Source organism: Hippichthys cyanospilos, chromosome 5 (assembly GCF_059441005.1).
Source record: "Hippichthys cyanospilos isolate Australia breed blue-spotted pipefish chromosome 5, RoL_Hcya_1.0, whole genome shotgun sequence".
In the NCBI taxonomy this organism is placed as follows: domain Eukaryota; kingdom Metazoa; phylum Chordata; class Actinopteri; order Syngnathiformes; family Syngnathidae; genus Hippichthys; species Hippichthys cyanospilos.
Genome location: NC_142373.1, coordinates 9,797,240 through 9,811,742, shown reverse-complemented (window position 1 = coordinate 9,811,742; position 14,503 = coordinate 9,797,240). Strand labels below are relative to the sequence as shown.

General features: G+C 41.1%; 1 protein-coding gene across 2 annotated transcripts; it reads right to left on the bottom strand.

Annotated features, from left to right (window-relative positions):
* Positions 1 to 725: 725 nt before the first annotated feature.
* On the bottom strand, positions 726 to 12,147 carry gad1a (glutamate decarboxylase 1a). Of its 2 annotated transcripts, none has more exons than XM_088414750.1 (17): positions 11,993 to 12,147; positions 11,424 to 11,676; positions 10,500 to 10,562; positions 9,685 to 9,843; positions 8,164 to 8,406; positions 7,992 to 8,082; positions 7,433 to 7,545; positions 7,241 to 7,356; positions 7,084 to 7,163; positions 6,954 to 7,008; positions 6,206 to 6,322; positions 6,072 to 6,136; positions 5,661 to 5,739; positions 5,431 to 5,580; positions 4,102 to 4,209; positions 3,446 to 3,535; positions 726 to 1,936 (listed from the first exon to the last, which is right to left on the bottom strand). In XM_088414750.1, exons 2-17 carry the CDS (start codon positions 11,497 to 11,499, stop codon positions 1,763 to 1,765), a joined length of 1,779 nt encoding a protein of 592 aa, XP_088270876.1. In that variant the 5' UTR covers positions 11,500 to 11,676; positions 11,993 to 12,147; the 3' UTR covers positions 726 to 1,762. The 2 variants fall into 2 exon arrangements, with proteins under 2 accessions (XP_088270876.1, XP_088270878.1); XM_088414752.1 differs by having other exon boundaries at positions 11,424 to 11,553; positions 11,994 to 12,122.
* Between the last annotated feature and the right edge of the window lie 2,356 nt (positions 12,148 to 14,503).

Below are 14,503 nucleotides of genomic sequence, written 5' to 3'. Positions count from 1 at the left end.
ACACCTCCTAAAAGTAGAAGAAAAGAATTGTGGAAGTGGGAGCTATTTTATTTGAATCTATTACGCAGGCTGACAGTTTTAACCCTTGTGCTATTTTGACCATTTTGGGCTCATTTTCTGTGTCATTTTTCGTGTTTTAGACACGGGATGGCACACTCCTAGTAGAGTTTCGATTGAGTGCTCATGCCATGTTGATATTTGACACCTTGTCACCGTGTGGGTGAAATTTCAGCTCCCTAGTATCTTCTTTCAATGCTTTCCCTTTGACGTGAATGCCTTTGATGTAAAGATCAAATGATTGAACAAAATACATATATATATATATATATATATATATATATATATATATATATATATATATATATATATATATATATATATATTCATTAAAGTGCAGTTTTGTGCTAATTCTATGGTAATAAACTTACGTGTATTTGTTCAAAAGAAAATGTCTGACAAATGTTACTTTTAAGATAACCGAGCATTACTTCAAAAAGATGTTTAGCATGCTAGGCGGAAGCTAGCTAGCACTCTCCTCTAGCTAGCTAGTTTGTTATCTTTTGTTAGCAAACACTCGCTGGCTAGCTAGCACTCTCCTGTAGCTAGCTAGTTTGTTATCTTTTGTTAGCAAACACTCGCTGGCTAGCAAGCTAAATCTTCCGCTATCCACAATAGCGAAGATCTTTTAGCTATCATACGAGATGAAAATATATTACCACAGATGCTCACCAGCTCACATTTTTATTGGAACTGTGGTTACAGCATACTCTGAAAATGAAAAGTTAAAGTGCCTACATTGACATTTCATCTGATTCCGGAATGTTTAGTTCTTATTACAACAGCAAACACTGCGCAAGCTAAATTCTTTCATGATAAATACTCCTCGAGTTCTCCATTGGGAAAAAAAAAAAAGCCTTCCGCGAGCATGCTGGCCATGAACACGAAACGGTGGAAAGGATTGGTCGTTAGCATTTTAGCATTGTGCTTTTCTCCCAATAAAAAGACTTTGCACAGTTAACACAACACTTATTGCACAGTGCACGTGATTTGATCCAGAAGGGGCAATGGACGCGTTCGTTCATCATGGAACTCAACCCATCTTTGGTTCTCTAATACACATAAAAGACTAAGAAACCCAAAAATGGTTTTGTTATAAAAACCGGTGACAACGAATATTTTACACAATAACAGAATAACAGATGAAATCATCACAGTTATATTCAAGGGTTAAAATACACACAGTTTGCTTGATTTACACATCATTTGGAACAATAAATACTATACACAATCTACACAGAAAATATCGAAAAAGACCGCAATAATAAGTACAATACTGTTTTACGCTGACTGCATCATACTGTTTATACTTGAAATGACCACTAATGTGATGTCCAAGGGAATGATGATAAACAACATGGTCCATCAATATACAGCTAAATATTTACTGTATTATGCATAACTTAGACATCAATGCTATAAGGTTGTGCTCTCTTTTTTTTTTTTTTTTTACCTTCATTCTGTCTCCTAAACTATCCTGCATAGAATATATGACATAATTAGTGGTCACTCAGTAGATAAGAGCGATTACTCCAAGTTTTCATACGCATGGCAGGTCACAACATGAGGTACGCCGTGTCAGAAGAACCCAAAGCCAAATATTGCCCCCAAATTACAAGTAGGCGACTTTTGGATACGATGCGGCGTTTGGGTTTGAGGTCATCGGATAGTGCGGGCGTACCTAATGACGTGTCCTCCGCTGCGTTTACAAATCGTGGCCGAGTCTTTCGATTTCCTCCACCAGGAAGTCGATGTCTGACCGAGTCGCGGCCGCGTTGGAGATGACCATGCGGAAGAAGTTGACCTTCTCTCCTTGAGGTTGGTAGCCCACCATAGTGGTGCCTGACTCCATCATCATGGCTTTGATCTTTGGCGCCACCTTTGGAGGGAAGCACAAATCCAAAATCCCATCAAAAACAGTGGAACCCAATGGCGTCGCTTCGCCTATTTTAGGAGGGATGAAGGCCCCTTGAAATGGTCTCAAGCTCCTCCAAATGACTTTTTTTTTTCAGTTGAAACACCCCCCAAATTATTTGAATAAAATGTAACTTCTTTCCTTGCGCAGTATTTTCATCATTTTTGGGTCATTTTCTTCCACATCGAACTCATAGTACTTTAACCAATGGATGATTGTCACCATCTGGGTGAAATTTCAGCTCCCTCGTGCCTTCATTCAATGCAAAGATCAAAAGTTTGACAAAATACAAGCGTTAAATACGATTGTTGTCTCCACTTGCGTTCAGGACGTCCCTTGCCGTGTGTCGTTCCACATCCTTATTTACTGCAAATCCAGTCCATGATTTTCCTGTGACCTGACTTGAATGAACATATGGCATGCGTGGCTTCACTTTTAAACTGCATCATTAGTCCAGTCACAAAACTCTGGCTTGCGTTGTTAGCAACCAGGGTGATTAATAGTAGCAAAGAGGGAAAAAGAACTTGAAGAATGGATGTTTTTCAAGAAAGTAAGTCTTCATTATCGCTGGAATCGATAACAATCAATTAGCTTCTGCCTAGCAGCAGAATATCTGAGTGGAAGTCTAAAGCAGTGGTGCAAACCACCGGTCCGCTGGAACCGGGCCGCATGAGCTGCACCCCCCCCCCCAAAAAAAAAAAAAAAAAAAAACAAAGGCCAAAATATGGGTGGGCCCTATAAACCAGTGGTTCTCAAATAGGGGTACGAGTACCCCTGGGGGTACTTGAAGGAACTCCAGGGGGTACTCGAGATTTTCAATAAAACAAACCAACAGGCAAAAATCCTTTAGAAATAATTACTGAATCAATGAAAGGTTTCAAGAAACTATAAGTTCATAGAACAACGCTTATGTTCTCCCAAAACTAGAATGGTTGACCCAACCAAGTCATGTGCCTCCTCTCGTTACCTGTCAACTTAATGATTTATTATTATGAACGCATCTCTACTATGATCCCAAAAGAGGCCACTTTTAAGTTGATTTTTTTTTCCTGTGGACCAATATAAATTTAGAATGACTGTATTTCTTTTTGAAAACAGTTCTGACACTTTGTTGATTATTTTTCGTAGACAAAAATGTATTAATAATTAAATGAATGATTTCATTTTGTGAACAGATTTCAACTGTAACCCCTAAAGAAAACGCTTTATATTGAAACATTTTCTGCGCGCAAATATTTATCTCTAATTCATTCTTTTTGAGAACACGTCCCACACGTTACGTCGCTTATATATTTATTCGTCACTTTGATGTTCCCATGCCCCTTAGAAACCGTAAATCTGAAGCTAACGCGGCTTGGTCACTCAGTGTTTTTCCCATCAAATGCTGGTTGGATTCTAAATTGGAGTAGCTTTGGACATTATCTGGGAAATGAAGGCCAAAGTGAATTTGAAAGCGGATTAATGGGTCGTTACCTTGTGCAACCTCTCTTGTCGCTCTTTACCAGCAGGCGTGCGGCGTAGACTCAGCGGAAGGTACCAGAAGCATACGTTGGTGTGCTGCGGCTGATAAGAGAAGGACCGTTAGTAATAAAAGCTGATATGCGCTCACGCTAACGCAACATTAGCTACGCTGTTGCGATCTGACCAAACTACGGGAGCAAAATATTCGATGTGGGGTAGTTCAGTGAAATTGAACGTGCTGCTAATTTAATAGCTTCATGTCAGATGCTGAAAGTGTACTTTTGACCAAATAACAAATGTCCATTTCATTATGAATTACATTAAAAAAAAACAACAACAAACTACTTTCCTCAATCTACAAAGTTCCTCCATAAATTTTAGTTTATGGAACAGATCACGAAGCACTTTTGAGTCAGCATGGTTTTGTTAAAAAGTGATCAGGAGGAACGGCAACTGTGTCAAAAGGGTGCAGAGCAATTTACGTCTATCGCACCAGTCTATATGGAGCACTCGAACGCTACTAGCTAGCAGCTAATTTATGCTAAACACAACTATAATGGGACTCAAACCACTGGTCGATTTCACCCAAATTTCCGGGAGGTTTGAAAAAAAAAAATTGTAGAAACAAGCCAAAAAATTAGTTTGTAGAGTTGAAGGGATGATCTCACCTCTGCGTTAAACACCATCTGGAAGCCTTCCCTGTCTTTGATTTTGTGGTAAAGATACGATGACAGTTCCAGACACTTGTCGATGTGTTGTTCAAATCCCACCGTTCCCTTTCGAAGTAGGAAAAATAAAGTTGTCTAAAACCTTTTCCAAAAAAGAATGCCAGGCCATTTGGATTTTTTTTTTAAATTATTTTAAGCAAGCACAATGTTGTCTTGACTTTACATGTAAATACTTTATTTGCATATTGAGAAAAGTTCTGCAACATAGGAAACAAAGTATCAGTAACAAATTTAATTTTCAATATATGCCTCAGGCCACTTAAGAATGGATGGCGGGCCGAAAATGGCCCCTGGTCAACAGTTTGGACACCAATGCTTTGAACAACACTGAAGAAATATGCTACAATGTAGTCGGGCTGCAATAATAATCACGATTATTTTGGTCGATATTGAAATCATGATTATTCTTCATGTTTGGTCAAAAGATCTTTTTTATTGCCCCTTTTTTAAAGAAGTACTATATGAACAAGGCTTCAAGGCTTGATGCTTAACATAATAATAGTAATAAAATATATTCAATAAATAAAGTAATCATTTTTTTAAAAAATCACCCGAGACCTGGCAAAAACTTGGCTCACAGGATAACACAGTTCATTTACTTGCTGAGTGCAAACCAATGAAAAAAGCCGACTTAGAACCAAGCACATTATTTCCTTTTAAGCAAATTTTAATCAATTAGCAGTCCGAATGTCATTTTCGGTCATTTCAAACCGAAATGATTCCAATGGGATTTTTCAAAATGGGTCTCAATTGACTGCTAGCGATGTCTATATTAGGAATCAGGTGAGAAACTCAATGCCCTTTCACATTGGTAAATATTAGATTAGGGAGAAAGCCCAGGCTTTTGTCATGCAAGCATGTAGGGAAACAGTGCCTCCTGGCGGTAAGATGACAAATGCTTGATTTGACGTACATAGTGTAGCCGGCTTTTTAATTTTTTTTAAAATGGCCGAGGATCAGCTTCAGTATTTGTGGCAGCCGATATCGCGGTCGCAATGACAGTTGGCTTAATTGTAGCCGTTCTACCGCTCGCATAAACAAAACAACTCAGCAGCCGTTAATGTTTAAACTGTTGAAACAAAAGCGAACACCGCCCAAAGCGAAAATTCCCAAATTGGGCCCAACCAGCCATTTTGGCCCTCAGTAGTCATGTGACTGGTTGTGTGCTATTCTACATAAATCTGACCAAAGCAGCTAGAGATGTGCCAATACCCTAAAGCCGATCGGCAACAGGGCGACCAAGACCGCCTCGGAGCGAGTGATGGGTACCTTTGCCTTCCACATGAGCCAGAACTTGAAAATGTCCACATGGCGGCCGCACTGAATGGCCTTATCTCCGGTGTCGTACGCCACGTCGTACTGCTTGTCCGGCTGGAACAGGTAGCCGGCGCACATGGAGTTGCAGCCTTGTAATAAGCCCTGCAGGCCCCCGCAAAAATGAAAACAACAAAAAAAAATGACAAAAGTCCAGACATAGAAGCGTCAAACAAACTTCTCACCTTCTCTCTGACCAAAATGGCGGAACATTGCAGAGGCACCCCCATCATCTTGTGAGGGTTCCAGGTTACTGAGTTGGCTCTGCACACATCACAGGACCTCCATGAGTTTGGAAATGTTTACCTATTTGCCCAGGATCAATCAATAATCGCTCAAACCTATGATACACACCAGGGGGCCATTTAATGTGGGCCGTTTATAAAACCTGGCACGACTTTTTTTGCGCATGAATGCAGCTTGTTCTCATGGGAATTCGGATGGATTTTCTACCAAAAAAAAAAATAAAGGCGGAAGAGAATCAGAGGCAAAATGGCGTTCCTTTGAGACGAATAAAAACAGATGGATTTTGCCGCTTGATTCATATTCCACAAAAGCTAAATCCATTCAATCAATTCAATAGAACATGGCGTTACCTCTCGATCCCGTTCAGCTTGTGCCGGTGTTTCCCGGACATCAGCAAACTCCCTCCCCACGCACCCTAGACACATCATCCAAACGCATCTTTTCAATACGAATTTGACGCTTGAATTTGCGGACGCTCCCTTACATCCACATGAAGCCACATGTTGTACTTTTGGCATATGTCGGCGATTTGGTCGATGGGATCGAAGGCTCCGTAGACGGTGGTGCCGGCCGTGGCGTTGACGTACATCGGGACCGAGCCCTGCCGGCAAACAACAATCACGTTTTTTCCCCCTGACATCAAAAAGACGGGCTGGAGCATTAGTGTAGAAACGCACTCCTGCGCTCCGCAGATACGGCGAGAGCAAAATTGCTCGCCCGCCCCCCTCCGCCTCTCCGGCCCCCGCGTCATTTTGCCTTGAAGAATGACTCGGAGCACTTTGCTTCAATGTGGGCGCGAGCGTTATTATTAAAATGACCTCGCTAGCCCTGGTAAACTGCCGCATACTGAAGATGATTGGAAACTTGGACAAAACAAAAGTAGATGGAGTGGTTGTGAATTTGGAAGTACATCCTGAAAAGTTGGTCTATAGCCTTTGACTCATTACATCTATCCTAAAAGTCCTAGTGTCTTCAGTAGAGGACATCCTAGCCTTTTTCAGTGATCTTTCGAGTTGCTGTCTCGATGACACAAAATGGACACAACAGTGGACGCAAATGAATAGGCTGGGTCTCGGGAGAATATTGACAAAAAAATTGTCATTCACAAAACGCAAATGGGGACGGAAACCCGATATCAGAATTGGGTTGTCTTAAGTATCCGCGGTTGGTATCGGCGGCCTCGCCGACTACCCGATACCTCTGAAAACCTGCTCCGGTGTTTTTGTTTTTACCTTTTGCTTGGCTTCGATGACTTTGGCTTCCAAATCAGCAGGAATGACTCTCCCCCTGAAACAGAAAATCCACATGTCACCCGAGACCATGACCTTCATCTCCATTTTAGGGAAAAAAAGAAGAAACAACCTCTCATCCGTCTTGAGCAAAATCAAGTTGTCCGTTCCGAATCCCAACGCCGCGCTGGCCTTCTTGATCGAGTAGTGGCTCTGCCGAAAGAGAGCGTTAACCGGCGTTGAATCCGAGAGAGCGGAATGTTCCGGCCGGACCGCCGTGATCAACCCACATGCTCAGAGGTGAAGAGGACCAGTCGGGGTGCAGCTGCCATGCCTTTGCTCTTCACCTCGGGGAAGAACTTGTAGCGTGCGATCATCACGCCGTACATGTTGGAGATGGCTCCTCCTGCAGGAGAGCAGATGGGCTCTCAGCGAGCGTGACGCCGGAGCTGCCGGCGAGCCGGCTCGCCGGCCGGGGTTACCTGGAGAAAAGATTCCATCCCCCTCCCCTTCGGGCCAGCCGATGAATTCGCGCATCTTTTTCAGCGTCAGCTGCTCCATCAGCACGAAGACGGGCGCGATCTCGTACGTGAACCTGCGGAAGTGCAAATGATCTCAATGGTATTGGACAAAAAACAGTTGGGAGCATTATTTTTCATTGGGTTCCGTGTTGGATTTTGCCGGCTAAAAAGATGAAGATGGTCCCCTGATTGGACGGATGTTTACTTAAGTTAAAGTACATTTCACCTAATATATTTGGAAAAATAGTGTTATTTTTGACCATGGATAAACAACCAACCAAAAAGTTGGGTTATTAATATACCTCAACCTTATGTGTCATTCCTGAACCCAAAATGTTGGGGTCAGCTAAATCAACCCCTCCAAACCCCAACATTTTGGGACATCAATCAAATGAGTCCATCAATGAAACAACTCAAAGGGTCGTTCTGTGCATTAAAAAAACATGTTTTGTATAAAACAACTAAGAAAGCTGAGAAAAAGTGACACGAATATTGAGTGGACGATATGAAAGTCGCTCACATGTTGGTGTTGGCGGTGGAGGTGAGCCACTCTCCTGCCAAGCCGACTATGTCCAACCCAGTGGAGAGCTGGTTAAAGAACCTGGGATGCCCTGCACATGGACCAATCACAAAAAAACACTCTTAAGATCCGGGCTACGCTAATCACAGAGCTCCTCCGGACCTCCCCTCACCTGTCCTCACGCCGTACTTGAGAGTGTCCCGACAGTCCACCAGGATCTGCTCCAGGGACTCGGGTTGGTCCGAGAGCTCCAGGTTGAAGCCCTCCATGCCCTCCAGCAGCTGGTGCGGGTGGTGGAAGTCCAGCACCTTGGTGGATCTGTCGAAGGTTTTACGGATGTAGCTGGTGAGGATTTCCACCACCTCCAGCAAAAACTGCATGGTTGGCTCCTCTCCATTTTTGGCAGGTAACAGCTCTGGGAAACAAATAAAAATAAAAATCCAGTCAAAAGATAAAGACCAAAAACCAATGTCCACTACAGTGGACACAAGTACATAGTATGGGTCTCAGTAGGATATATAGTGCTTGTATTAAACGTTCAATAGGGCAAGTCTTTACACAAAGTAGCACCAGTATACCAAAGATAAAACAACAATAAAATAAATGTGTGCAGAAATTTTCAGTAGTTATTATTTAACACTACAAGATTCTGCATAGTTTTAGCACTAGCGCTGTAGCAATAAAATCAAACAATGGCTTGAATAACAATTCAATTTATTGCATGAGAATTTGTACATTAATGTGCCAAGCCAAGGTATCAAACAGATGTTTTCTTATAGACAGTAAAGTATATTTTTACATTTACAGCAAAAAAAAGCATAATTCAGTCTGTAATTATTCAGTTGAACTTTAACCCTTAATTGGCAAGAACGTCCCATGCTTGTATTTCCTGGTTATTAGGGACACAAATAACAAACGGAAATTTGAAAAAAACTACCAAGAATTGTCATGTTTGTCAACTTAAATATGAAGAATAATCTAAAAATGTACTTTTTTTGTGAACAAGTTTCCTGTTTATATTCAGTCATCCACAATATGACAAAAGAAACATTTCTTTGTAAAACTAACCCAAAATATGTTGTGGGGTGTTTTCAGATCAAATATTCTATCTTGCTGGAAGTCCTACTTAACAGTAAATTAAAAGAATGAAGTGTTGTTTTTATGCATGATGTATGTATGCTAAATATAAAAGGTTTAATAAAAGTTGAAATTCACTTCCAAGCAAATGCCTAGAATTTAAAACATTCCAAAGTTAGATTTCCAAATGATACAGAGAACATTACAAGGTTAATGTCATGTTGTTTAATGTTACTTTAACATTATTTATATGGATTAGCAAAGTTAATACACCAAAATCAAGCTAATGCTAGCTAGCGTTTAGTTAAAAAAACTGATTTGTTTTTACTTTGTTAAAGCACAATGTAAGCTAACAAATATTATAAATGATCATTTGTACATTATTTTTTTTAACTTTTATATTGAAGTACATTTCAGACTTCTTATGCTTTTACTCTTTTTTTTTTTAGACACACGTTAGCTGAGGCTAACTATTGCACATTTTTATTGCACAAATATTACACTGGCATAGCGGCTTGTGTTGATTATAGATCAGTGGTTCTCAAACGGAGGTACTAGTACCCCTGGGGGTATTTGAAGAAACTTCAAATATTTTGGTCACGTGACTTCCACCCACCTCTGGCAAACAGGTTGGAGAAGTCGGTCTCCGTGCGTGTGAAACGCGCGCCCCCGCCGCTGTTGTCGCACGTGAGCATGAAGCTCCTGGTCGCGCGCTCCTTGAAGGAGCCCACGAAGCCGCTTCTGTCCTCCACGTTGTTGTTCTTCTGCAGGAAACCTACAAGAACCCGCAGCATGCTTGCGTGATTACCATTTGTCCAACTTTTTTCATTCGGGGCCCTGTAGAGGAGCCCCCCCCCCCCCCCCCCTTTTGTGGCGGGTGAGGTGCGGGGGGCGGGTCAACATGATGACATCAGCATCAAAACAAACCACCGCTGTAAATTCCTGGAGCGTTACATTTGAGTGAACACGTATAGCGGACCAGCCAGAGAAAGGCCTTCATAAATCCTAAAAGAAAATTACAATCACAATGCCGCGCTGCTGCTTTGGAGATTTGTTTATTGCAAATCTATTGGTCTTTTTTTTTCTTCTTCTTCTTCATTGTGGTCTTTTATGATGCAGATGAAGACCGCACGCCGGCTGATCAAATGGTCCTGATGAAAGCAGCGGAACGTGTCGGTCAAAAAAAAAAAAAAAAGTGCGCGGCTCGCCGGTGCGTGACAGTGACTATTATGGGATGTCAGCTCGCATCACCGGGGTTGAAATAGACTCTAGGGGAGTACATTGTAAAATCCATCGCTAATTCCCCCCCCCCTTTGGATTCATCAGCTTCCACTCATGAGCGATATAGAACTTAATCATTCATTCGGTGTGGATTTTTTATTCTTACCTCGAATTTTAACGCAGTAAAAGAAATGAATAGAACATACTTACCGCAAATCTTCATTCCCAGCTTTCTCGTACATCCATGAGCAACTCCACACCAAGCATCATAGCCTATAAATATGCATATAAAAGTCCTTAAAAACAAGACGAACACTTTGACTGTCCAACGCGCGTTAGCCTCTCCATGACCTTTCAATTAATTCTCTTTCAGCTTGAAAAATGGCACTGACTGAAAAGATGCAAGACAACGCCGGTGCCTTATCGTGGTCTCCCAGCCGCCAAGTGTGGAGAGAGGGGGGCACTTTCAATAGGTGCGAGGGGGAAATCAGATGGTTTAAAAAAAAAAAAAAAAAGCAATTTAGTGTTGGGGGTGGCTTGGTGCGAACAACAGCAAATCCACATTTGAACCCTCAGCTTTGGATCATTAGCCAAATCAATGGCCTGTGCTCAACTGTCCGGTATTTTATCCCTTCATATTTAAAACACATTCATGTTATGTACATTTAAAACTACGAAGCATACACCGTTTTTTTTTTTTTTTTAACGTAGAATACGTGACTATCCACCAAGGTCTCGTTTTGTTCTTGAAAATATTACCTCGGGCTGCAAATGCTCAAGTGTTCCATTAAGGCCAATTTAATATGCATGGCTCAATTCATTGACACTTTAGGCTCTCTTTACATGCGTGCATCCCTCTGGCCGCTTAAACAACACAGACATACATTTGAGCAATTAACAACAACGACAACAATAGAATAATAATAATAATAATAAAACAATAATAATAACAACAATAATAATAATAATAGTAATAATAATAATAAAGATGCCCAGAGGGTGCGTAATGCAGCAAAGAAAGAAACCCCGTCACCCCTCCCTCCACCCCCCCTTGAATGGAAATGATTAATGACCCAAGAAATAGGCCCAAATAACACGCGTGAAATCGTCGCCTTTTATCCGCCGTGCACTTACTCGAGCCCAGTGGCCGTAAATTTGTCGCGTTGGGATCCGGATCGCCATCGGAGGAGGAGGACGGTGCAGACGCCATCAATCCAGTGCAGACTCGCAGCCAAAGTCCTCAGCTTCGCCGCCACCCCCCCCACTCCCAAAAAAATCCAAAAGAAAAACAAAAAGCCAAAATTGATATCTTCGGTGTTTTTCCTCGCTTCAAAAAAACAAATCTTTTTTTTGGTGAAGTGCTATCCAAGGAATGAAGAGCGACTCACTGGTGGGCAGAAAAAAAGAAGATAATTTAGCCTAAATTACACACATTCAAGATGCATATAAACGCACAAATATGATCCTTTATGAATTTAATGTTCATTTTCAATGCACTTGGGCAATATTTGATTACCAAACAAGTCCAAATGCATCCTTTTTTTGTTGAAAAAAGTAGATAAAACCATATCAATTACCTATAGAACACACTGTGCCCAAACTGTATGAAATCCAATTTCCGAAGGAGCTTGATGTCCTCAAACACCTGTTACAGCGTGCCCTCAAACGATAAAGCGATTTTCTTTGCGTTTTCGTGCACTCACCGTGGATGTGACAACTGGATGCGATCCAAAGTCGAGGTAACCTTGTCCTGGCTGGAGTTGACATTTAAACCCGCGAATAAGGTGTCATCCCGTTTGTCTCCGTTGATCTGCTCGCGTGTCCCCGTCTGAGATCAGTGTGACTTTTTTTTGGGGGGGGAGGAGAGGGGGGAGGGTTTGGTGTGTGTGTGTGGGGGGGTTGATGCTCTCCTGTGAGTCCGCGTCACGGAACTCAAGTTTGGTCCTAGTGGAGAAACACGTTATGTGAGAGAGGAAAGACATGGCCACATTATGTCTTTATTTGAGATAGAACTAGTTTAATCGCTTACATTTTCAAGCCCCTCCCACATCCCTTTCATGTTTTGTCAACAGTCATTAATCTTCCACAAACTAAAATACCTTTTTTTTGTGCAGATGACGTCATTGTCTCTTATCTCATTTTTGGACGTGCTTCTCGCGTACCAAGTCTTATTTCAGACACACCGTTGCGTGTCAGTACTATAATATCCACTAGATGTCAGTAAACAACCAAAAACCAAAAGGACGAAAAAAAATACATTATTCAGTCCGGATACGGATTTGTCATGTCTGCTCATGTCAATGAAAAAAGGTCGATACGAAAAACGGCAATATTTATATTAAATTAATAGGTTTCCAATCAATTAACAAAATAGAATTACCAATTAAATTATCGCTGAAAAACTTCAGTCATTCCTTCCATGTATTCATCAGTCCATAAATACTCAAGAGGGGCTAATAATGAATGTGGAACGCCTGTCATACTTACGCTGTAAAGTGTAGCGAGCACTCCATTGACACGCAGCCTTTAAATGGACTTTGAGAGCTCGTGCAGTCTTTTCAGCACTGGACAGCTCCGCGCCCACGAGGTAAAACACAGGCAATACATTCTCTTTTAGACCCCGTGACGTTCATATTTTCTTTGGGAACATTCATGTACACGAATGTATAGATTACACACATCCGTTTTTTTTACCTGTTTTTTTCCTGTCCAAGGTACAGGTTTTTTTTTTCTACAAATAAGTACTGTTTGTCTTCCTGAGAGCCAGCCTATTCATTTGTGTCCACTGCAGTGGACATTTGTTTTTTTTCTACATCTTTTGGCTCATTGGATCTATTTTATTAGATACTAGCGTGCTCAGTAGAGGACATCATGGCCTTTACAATGATATCTCATGTGGGTTTGAAGAAATAAACCAGGGTAGTAGGGATGGATGACTTTATGCAACCCCAAACCTTTTTGTTTACATCTAACCAAGGGCGTTTCTAGCCCATTTCAGGGGTTGCACCCCCCCTAAATTCAGCCACAACAGGCCTAAAATTTAGTTTTTTTTTTAATGTGTTAGCAAACAGAACTACTTTGGTGAAAGTGGACTGCACACTAGTTGACATTTACATGCTTCTGGTACTACTAGGGAAGCGCTAGATACAAAATAGTATGCAAAGTAGTTTTAGCAAGCCAGTGCTGTGCACTAGTTGACATCTATGTGTTCATAGGGCTTCTAGTAAATCACTAGATAATAATTATTAAACAACTATAAGATGTTAGCAAGCCAGCATTGTACACAAGTTGACATTTACATCATCATGTTCCGAGTACCACCAGTAAAGCACTAGATGTTAATTATTAGACAATTCTGTTATTAACAAGGCAGCACTGCATACTAGTTTATTTTTACATGTTCCTAATACTATTAGCAAAGTACGAGAAATAGATTATATAACTATAAGCTATTTGCAACCCAGTAGTGTGCACTCGTTGATATCTAGATGTTCCGGTTAACTAATCAAATTTCATGTGACTAGGTGCACTAGTAGCACACAAATATCAACTAGTGCACATATCAAAAGCAATAGTAGTATCAATTGGAATTACAAATTTGAAAAAAAAAATAGGATATGGAATAAATGCAGACATACATGTGTATTTCTTTTTCTGTTTGTTTTTCTTTGTTTGCTTTTGTCCAGTCACTGCACACCACGTCTTCTATTTGTTTCTTACCAACCATCCAGTAGGGTCCATTCAGGAGACTTTTGTTCAAATGCTGCTGCCAAGGCACAGCTAATCAACCTCGTGTCCATCTCCTGCAAAGAAAGAAGACAATAAAAGCCAATTCGTGTCTTTTGGGGAGCTGCACATGAATGTCCACAAGATGGGGCACAATCCAAGTGGAGTACGAGCATGAAATCAAATCCAGTCACTTAAATGTCGTCATCATCAAGCACTTTAAATATATTTTTGGCTTTTTAATAACGCGCGTTTGGTCTTTCCGAGCTCTTTAGATTTGCAGTGCAAAACAAATCATCACATTTATATTATGAACAGAAAGTTTTTTTTATTTTTTTTTGCACAAAGATGTTTTATTTGCCCCCACTTGCTTAAACAGACATTCGGATTCATATTGTGTTCGTATATATTTAATTGATCAGCGATATCCACCTGTTTGTATCCATCGCAGGGGGCTGCCATTTTGTCACTTGCCTGAAGATGACATC